Source organism: Nylanderia fulva, unplaced genomic scaffold (assembly GCF_048542155.1).
Source record: "Nylanderia fulva isolate GAGA-0341 unplaced genomic scaffold, ASM4854215v1 Scaffold178, whole genome shotgun sequence".
In the NCBI taxonomy this organism is placed as follows: domain Eukaryota; kingdom Metazoa; phylum Arthropoda; class Insecta; order Hymenoptera; family Formicidae; genus Nylanderia; species Nylanderia fulva.
The window spans coordinates 144,542-154,099 of NW_028190033.1; the positions used below are offsets into that span (position 1 = coordinate 144,542).

General features: G+C 42.6%; 2 protein-coding genes across 2 annotated transcripts; both read right to left on the reverse strand.

The window, feature by feature from the left end:
* Positions 1-3,276: 3,276 nt before the first annotated feature.
* Positions 3,277-5,520, reverse strand: LOC114940982 (uncharacterized). Its single transcript, XM_029315785.1, has one exon. The coding sequence runs from the start codon at positions 5,518-5,520 to the stop codon at positions 3,277-3,279; it is 2,244 nt and encodes a 747-aa protein (XP_029171618.1).
* A 240-nt stretch (positions 5,521-5,760) lies between these two features.
* Positions 5,761-6,345, reverse strand: LOC114940981 (uncharacterized). The gene has a single exon (XM_029315784.1). It carries the CDS (start codon positions 6,343-6,345, stop codon positions 5,761-5,763), a length of 585 nt encoding a protein of 194 aa, XP_029171617.1.
* Between the last annotated feature and the right edge of the window lie 3,213 nt (positions 6,346-9,558).

Sequence of the window (9,558 nt, forward strand, 5' to 3'; positions counted from 1 at the left end):
GCCGCTTAGTTAGAACTAGGAAGATTCTATATGTTAGTAAAATACGGTTAGTAAAATCGTCCCAATAATTATGAATAATGAATAATAATAGTAATATTGAGAAATACAATTGCATTTCTTAAGTAATTATTCAAAAGGATTTGTAGCGCACAAAAATACGGTTTCGAAAAATGACGGGATGTTACAGTATGCTTCCCGCTTAAAGCTGTTCGCACACACTCTCTGTAAAAGTGCCTATTCACATCGTTTGTCGCTGAAGTAAACAGAGAGAAGTAAAAATGCCTTTTCATAGTGACGCTTGACGCTCATTTTCAGCGTCAAAAAGGTCACGTGATCACGATTGTTGCTAGCGACAATTGAAATCCATGAAAAGGGATATAGCGTCAAATTTTGAAAGATTTTAACCTATTTTATAGTGATAGTAACTGCAGTGACATATATCATACATAAAAATATCCAAATATATTAAAAATTAGAAATGTCGTTTGCGTACAAATATAATACATGGCTTAAAGAATGCAATCATAAATAAAAAGAAGAACTCGCCCTATATATGCATATAATTCTCATATACAGAGTGTCCCAGAATGGGCGAACCACCCGCAAGGTACAAGTAGAGTAGGTTAAACTTTGTCGCGACACCTCTGATCTTGTCGCTCCACTCCAATTATGTTTGTTTGCTATTCGGCACGGGTTTGGGACGTCGCAAAAGATGGAAAATGATTACGCGTTAAGTATAACGAACTCTAACACAACAACGGAATTTATTGTTTATTCACTCTTACATTGATTAACAGAATAAAGTTTAGACTCGCGGGAGCGGAATAGTAGTGCTTAATGCACGACATCGACTCGAATAATCGCTGATGATCCGTCTTACAAACTGTCGCAAAGCGATCTGAATCCTCGAGCATCCCCGTCGTCAGACTACGGGAGCGCGCTTCGAAGATTCACGTGATTAACACGAGAAAGCGGATTCAAATAAATACGATCACGCGGCTATCACAGGACAGAGCCGTGGTTCAAACGCGCTTTATTCAACAAATATAACATCACGCAAAAAAAATGTACATCTGCCTGAACATGCCGCCCGCCTCGTATCCGGAACGGTACGATAAAAATTTTATAATCTAATCTATCGGAAGACGACAAATTTGCGAGATCGGTCTCACGAACTCAGAGTCTTTAGTTTTTATAGTAACAACACGGACATGTCCATCGTCGCCGGGTTGCACAGAGATAACACGCGCAAGAACTCATTTGGAGGGCAGTAACAATTTATTCCGTAAGAGCACGAGTTCTCCTGGTTTAACCTCCGGGAGCGAGCGCATCCACTTCGGTCGTTGCTGCAGGGTGTGCAGGTAGTCGTGGGACCACGCGTTCCAAAAATGTTCGAGCATCGCCCGAATGCGTAAATAGCGTGAAAGTCGGTTTTTCTCTACGTCCATTACGGATTTCTCTGGGATGGTGAGGAGGGGGGCTCCAATAAGAAAATGCCCTGGAGTTAGCGTCGTAAAATCATCGGGATTGTTTGTCATGGCAGAAATCGGTCGGAGTTCAAGCACGCCTCCACCTGACAGAGAAGGGTGGCAAATTCTTCCGTCGAAAGCGTATGCTTGCTCACTACGCGCCTTAAATGATGTTTCATGCTTTTCACCCCCGCCTCTTAAATACCGCCGAAGTGGGGCGCAGCGGGGGGTATGAAGTGCCACGTAGTTCCATCGGTAGCTAAAAGCGAGCCAAACTCAGAATTTTTTATGATTTTCCCGAATGTTTCTGCCAACTCTCTCTCTGCTCCCTGGAAGTTGGTCCCGTTGTCACTGTAGACATCGCTGGGGATGCCACGCCGCGAGACAAAGCGTTTAAATGCTGCGAGAAAAGCTTCGGTAGATAGGTCGGAGACTAACTCAAGGTGTATAGCGCGGATCGCCAAGCAAACGAATATGGACACGTAAGCCTTGTGTGAACGATGTCCTCTCCCCTTTTTCCATAGGACGTCAAATGGTCCCGCATAGTCAATACCCGCGTGTGTGAACGGGCGAGATGACGAGACACGTGAAGCTGGAAGACTTCCCATAATTTGCGTCGGAATTAACGCTCGTTGACGAGCGCACGAGACACAGCGATAAATAGCCGACTTGACTAAGTTTCTTGCTCCGATAATCCAATAGTTCTGTCGGATAAACCGGAGTGTCAATTGTGGACCTCCATGTAACGTCTGTTTGTGAGCATGGTCGATGATTAAGTCACTGATACGATGACGAGGCAAAATAATTGGATGTCGCTCGGAAAATGCAAGAGGGGCCCTTTTTAGCCGCCCGCCGAGACGGATCGTGTCGTTTCTGTCGAGGAATGGCGTTAATTTTATTAGAGAACTTCGAGAAGATATAGGCTGCTTTCGACGCAGTGCCTTATATTCTGATGCGAAAAGACTGAGTTGAGCTTGTTGGCACCAAAAGATGCGTGCCTCGGGCAATTCAGCGGCGGTAAGTCGAACCGAATCGGTGACCGCGGTAATTGACCGTTTCGATCGTGCACAGGCGATAAAACGACGGACATAAGCGGTTACCCGAAGTAGGCGCGTCCACGATGATATTCGATGAGGAAGGTCCTCGAGTGCAAGCGGTTGCGGCACGTCGATGATATGTGAGACAGCAGCCTTGCGAGTTTCGTTGTTGATGCCACGGATAATTTCGTCAGAACTTTTAGGAGTCTGACGGGGCCATAAGGTCGACGACTGAGTCAACCATCTCGGGCCAGACCACCACAGTTCGCAGGACGATAGATCGGTCGGAGCGATGCCGCGGGATGCAATATCCGCGGGATTTGAGTTAGTCGGAACATGGTACCAAGTGGCAGACGGTAGTTCCGACTAAATTTTCGACACTCGATTCGCTACAAACGTCACCCACGTGGAGGGATGTTTTTTAAGCCATTCGAGAACGATTGTCGAATCAGTCCAACAATAGATTGGAATAGTAAAAAGCTGTGTCGTTTCAATAACGTATTGTAGCAACTTGACGAGTAATACGGCACCGTTAAACTCCAAGCGCGGAATAGACAGAGTTTAATTGGCGCCACTTTGGCTTTGGCTCCAATCAGCATGACCTTGACGTCATTTGAGCAAGTAATCCTCATATACACCACGGCACTTATGGCTTTAAGTGATGCGTCAGAAAAACCGTGATATTCGATACAGCTCACCTGTTTGGATTGTCCGGTCCAGCGGGGTATCCGAACTTCGGTGAGAGACCGGAGAGAGTCGCGATACGTTTCTCAACGTATGCTGAGATCCGCGGGAAGCGGCTCATCCCAGCCGCATGTCCTAATCCACAACTCTTGCATTAGGTTCTTAGCAACAATGACTACCGGCGTAGCCCACCCCAGAGGGTCGAAAATTCTGGCGATAACCGAAAGAATCGAGCGCTTGGTCGCTACCGCAGTAGGCGGGAGCGATATGTGGAAGGAGAAGGAATCATCTTGTGGCAACCATGAAATGCCGAGGACCTTGATGTTGTTATCCTCTTCTAAGGAGTGATCCATGTTGATAGCTTGATCATTAGACTGCACATCCTCGAGCATTTCGGTACCGTTGGCCGCCCACTTACGCAGACAGAATCTGCCCGCCGCGAGCATATTGACTAATTGGATTCTCATGGCATTGGCCGTGTCAATATCGTCGGCACCAAATAAAATGTCATCGACATAATTCTCGTGTAGCAGAATGGAACGAGCAAGAGGAAATCGATGACCTTCATCTTCGACCAGCTGGTGCAATACCCGTATCGCGAGGTATGGAGCGGGAACGGTGCCATACGTAACGGTACGTAGACGGTACGACTGGAGAGACGCCTGTGACGACAGTCGCCACAGAATGCGCTGGTAATCGGCCTCCTCGGGATGCACCATTATCTGTCTAAACATTTTCTCAATGTCGGCAAGATATACGTATTTATGTTGTCGCCATCTGCTTAGTATAGACATCAGATTATTCTGCAGCTTGGGCCCTGTATAAAGATGGTCATTGAGGGACGTTTTATTCGATGTAGCACATGACGCGTTAAATACAACCCTCAATTTAGTCGACAAACTTTCGCTCTTCACGACGGGGTGATGCGGTAGGTAGACGACGGGGTCGTGAGACGATTCTGGACCGGTGACCAATTCCATGTGTCCCAGGTCTAGGTACTCCTGAAAAAACGCATCGTATGACGTAGCGAGACTAGCATCGCGCGATAACCGTCTCTCGAGTCTGTCGTACAATCGAGTCGCGATGCAGCGTGAATCTCCAATACGTGGCGGAAATTGTTTAAAGGGAAGGCAAACGATGTATCGCCCGCTCTCATCTCTCGCGTGAGTGTTACAGAAATGATGCTCGCATTTCTCCTCGTCCGCGGTAAAGCTCGGTTTCATGGGAACTTCCTCAGTCTCCCAGAATCGTACGAGAATTTGGTTGAGGTCAACGTCCATAGTATTGACAGTTGCCACGCAAACAGATGCATTGGAATCGATATCACTAGAAGGGCCAGTGACAATCCAACCGAAGATCGTTGACTGGGCCGTGGGACTGCCGAACGGACCTTTTCGAAGGCCATCTAGTAATGTGGCTCCGTAAAGGTCCGCTCCGATTAATATCTGTATCGGAGTCCGATCGGTGGGATCAGCATCAGCGAGGTCAAGTCCTTGTAAATGCGGCCAGTCAGGGACTCGGCTACGTTTCGAAGCACCGTACGACGTGATCCGATTAAACACGTAGGCCGCGACTGGGAGAAAAATGTCGTTCGTTACGCACGGCTCGAGCGAAAGTCGTATCATCGTTTTCGCCGTGCCGGAATATCGTTCGCCGAAACACGTCACGGGCAAAGTCGTCCGTTGGCGGGATGTATGCAGCGATTGAGCCAATGTCTCCGTGATAAACGTATGAGTAGCTCCTTGGTCGAGTAACGCGCGTACTCGTACTATTCGATTTTCGCGGGTACGCAAATTCACCCACGCGGTTGTGAGGAGCACGGTAGAATTTTTCGGTAGACACGTTGACGCAGTGAGCACTGTCGGACTGGCAATTTGTGTTTTTACTACGCTTGCGTCAGCGGAGCGATTGTCGGAAGACGGCGTGCTCTCATTACTCTTGTTATCGCGATGTAAATACGTATGGTGTGCTTTGTCGCATTTAAAGCATTTCTGTGGATTTTTACACGCGCTGACGGAATGACCGAGTCGCAAGCAATTCGTACAACATTTTAACTTTTTTGCTAGGGCGAAACGTTGATCAATGTCCAAGGGGACGAATTGATTGCATCGAAAGAGTAAATGTTTTTCCGAGCAAGCCGGGCATTTCCGGGAATCTTGTACGGACGCGTTATTCGCAGTATGAATTTTCGCCTTAAAGTTACACGACCTTCCGGATACAATATCGCTTGAAGTCGAAGGATTATCGTCGTCGAGACCTCTAATTTGCTTTGAAATAAACTTTAGAAACGTGTCTAATTCAAGAGAATCGTACGAATCCCCCAGTTTCATCTGCCACTCCTAACGAGTGCGAGGAGGCAATTTTTTAGTAAGTAGAAAGATCAAGGGATCGCTCTATTTGTCGACCGGACGCCCGAGGTTTGACAAAGCTTCAATCGCTGATTTCGTTACGTCGCGTAGATTGCGAAGCGCGCTAGCTGATTCGGTTTTTACAATCGGTAGATCAACGATCGCTTGCAAATAAGAATTAATAATCAGACGCGTATTCGCATATTCGTCCGTTAAGGCCTTCTATGCGGGCTCGAAATTATCTTCGGTGATTTTAAAATTACCCAATAAAGCGGCGGCATCGCCCTTAAGCTTGGACATCAAGTAATGCAACCGCGTGACCCCATTTAGTGACGAATTATTTATCACGAGAGTCTCGAACATATCGCGAAAATGAGACCACTTTAAACGGTCACCGGAAAATTCTGGAAGATCAATGCGGCCGAGTTTCATCGCGGAATTGTTCGCAACTGTCGTTTGCACGGAGCTGGTATCACCTGCATGCCCTAGGGTAGAGGGTTTTTCGGAGAGCGTCTCGATGAGATCGGCCATGTAGTCGGAAGCGTCGAGGTACTCCTCCTCGGCGAGGAGGATTGTACCTTGTTTGAAGTAGCCTAATTGCTCCTTTTCTTCCTTGGAGGCCCCTTGAAGGAGCTGGATGTTGACGAGCTGCGCCTTCTCCCACAGTTTCTCCAAGGTACCGAGGCGATGTTTCACCTTGGCGGCCGTGAGATTGCTCGCACCAAGTTTTTTCAAATTTGTCACCGAACGAGAGATTTGTCCGATTAAAACGTCTTGCTGCGTGAGCAGCTCTTTGAGCGTCGCCATAATAATTATTAAAGTTCACTAACTGTACGGCGGTAAATTTCACCGTGTATGTAATTGTTCGCGTCAATCACGACAACTTATTTACTTGCGAAGAAATGCGTGCGCGATAAGAGCAGATTATTCACGTGTAATTACTCTCAAGGTCGCTCGACCCGGCGTGTAACGCGTGTTGTTTACGTGGTATAATTATCACAGCCCTTGGTAGTCCTATGCGCCAAATACACGGCGCGCCAACACCCAATGGAAGGTCAATGTTCACCAATGTGCACTGATTAGATCACGACTCTTTACGACGTCCACGCGCTAAATCCGGCTCGAAGGACCAAAAAATGTCGCGACACCTCCGATCTTGCCGCTTCACTCCAATTATGTTTGTTTGCTATTCGGCACGGGTTTGGGACGTCGCAAAAGATGGAAAATGATTACGCGTTAAGTATAACGAACTCTAACACAACAATGGAATTTATTGATAATACATTATTTACATACAAATTTATTTATTGATATATACATTGATTAACAGAATAAAGTTTAGACTCGCGGGAGCGGAATAGTAGTGCTTAATGCACGAGATCGACTCGAATAATCGCTGATGATCCGTCTTACAGACTGTCGCAAAGCGATCTGAATCCTCGAGCATCCCCGTCGTCAGACCACGGGAGCGCGCTTCGAAGATTCACGTGATTAACACGAGAAAGCGGATTCAAATAAATACGATCACGCGGCTGTCACAGGACAGGGCCGTGGTTCAAACGCGCTTCATTCAACAAATATAACATCACGCAAAAAAAAATGTACACCTGCCTGAACAAACTTAATAAAAAAGTCCTGTACCATTTTGCGATTTTCACAATAATTAAGAAAATATTAATTATAAAAGATCAGCCAATTAGCGCCCGGTACGAGCGCGCGGCACAAAGCGATCCTCCCACCGCTTCGTCGGCGCGTCTAGTATCAAGTAACAGTAGGAGGCTTTTCGCGCCGCGCGTTTGTATCTGGTGCTGATTGGCTGATCTTTTATAATTAATATTTCTTTAACTATTGCAAAAATCGCAAAATGGTACAGGACTTTTTTATTCAGTTTAACCTACTCTACCTGTACCTGTACCTTGCGGGTGATTCGCCCATTCTGGGACACTCTGTATAATTACTTGTCTTCTTTTCCTGCAATCGCGTTGCTACTACTTGTTCTTTGTTGTTCGGCATTCTACTTTTTTTAATTATAGTTACTCCATCATCTGCAAAATATGATTTAAAAGCATCTAGCTTTATTTTAAATACAATAATAATAAATTTACTTAATAAAGGATAAAAATAAAACGTCTAAGGATCGGTTGTGTACTGTACGTATGTAGTCTTCAAAGCAAGAATGATTTGCAATTTCTGCTTGATCAACGATCGTTCCATATATTCCACATGTTTGTACTAAGGATACATCCTGAAAAATACATAAAATTTAATTAATATTACAAATAATTATATTTATCTCCCCTTTCACCTATTTTAGCAGACTTAGTTATGACTGATCTTGAGACAGAATGTTTAAGCTCTTTACAATTTGACATTTCAGTTTATTATAGGTACGTTGATGATATTTTTGCAATAGTACCACGCAATAAAATTGATAACATTTTGACTACGTTTAATAAATACCATCACCGTTTGCAATTTACGCATGAAACAGAGATAAATAACAAGATTAACTTTCTGGATACATTGGTTTTTAGAAACAATGGTAAACTATTGACTAGTTGGTACCAGAAACCCACCTTCTCTGGTAGATATTTAAACTAACATTCTAACCATCCGTTTAAATACAAAGTTAACACCATTAATAACTTAGTCGACCACGCTATTTTGTTATCGGATAAACGATTTCATAATGAGAACTTACAGATGGTTAAAAAAATCTTGTTGAATAATTGTTTCCCTAGGACGGTCATTGAGTGATATATGTATAAAAGAACATGTTTTTTAGAAAATTCTCATAACGTAGTTGACAAAAATAATGTATTTGATATTTCGTCTTGTATTTTAATGCCGTATGTTAAGAACCTAAGTGAGACTATTGAGAGATCTATTAAGAAAACAGGCTTAAGTGTTATTTATACGATTCCAAAAAAACTAGATACGTTTATTAAACCCCGAAAAGACAAATTACCTAAAGCCGATATGACCGAGATAGTTTATAAAGTTGACTGCAACGACTGTGACGCCACATACATTGGACAAACTAAAAGACACCTTAATACTCGGATTAAAGAACACATGAATAATATAAAAATGCATGTCAGCAACCAAAATGTTATAAGCAAACATAGAAATGATTTTTCGCATGACTTTAAATGGACAAACTTAAATATTTTACATCGAGAAACAAACACTAGGAAAAGAGAGATTGCTGAAATGTTTTTAATAAAAAAATTTAATAACACGATCAACCTACAGAAAGACACAGAGAATTTGAATCCGATCTATGATAGAATAATCAAAGCTGTTTAACTTAGTTCGTCTTTACCATCTATACTGAACATTTTACGTGACACAGTATTTATATTGAAATATGTAAAATGAAAAAAATTAATTATATATTGCACTAAAGATTTTGTAAGGTACGTTTTAATTTGTTATTACAATCTTGGTTTGCGCTTTGCTTTCTTAAAAATCGAAATTCTTGTATGTACATCTATTGTATTTTTTAATGTTAATTTTAGACTTGATAAGGACCTACACCTAAGGTCGAAACGTTGTCTTTTCTTGTATATGGCATCAAACTAATAATAATAAGAATTAATTTAAGCCAGTTGGGTCGTCTCACAGTTATTTTTAATTTTATTTATCACTGGCGATACAAGATACCTACTATTAATTATATTTATATTTTATTTTATATTTATATTTTTAGTGTTATGTTATACAAATATTTCTATTTATTTATTTATTTTAACATTTATATTTTATTTATTTTTTATAAATATATTGTTTTGATTATAAATATTTCTAATCTCAAAATCTTTAACAAAAAATTTTCAGAAATTACTTATCTTCAGAAGTTATATTTCTTACTTATATATATCTGTATGAAATATTACTACTTAAAGATTTAATTGAAAATATTTTACTTCAAAATCCATTTTTGTATTGGGATGCTTAACGACGATTAGCGACGACGCTGGATATTGAACAAATCTTACTTTACTTTTTTGACGCTAG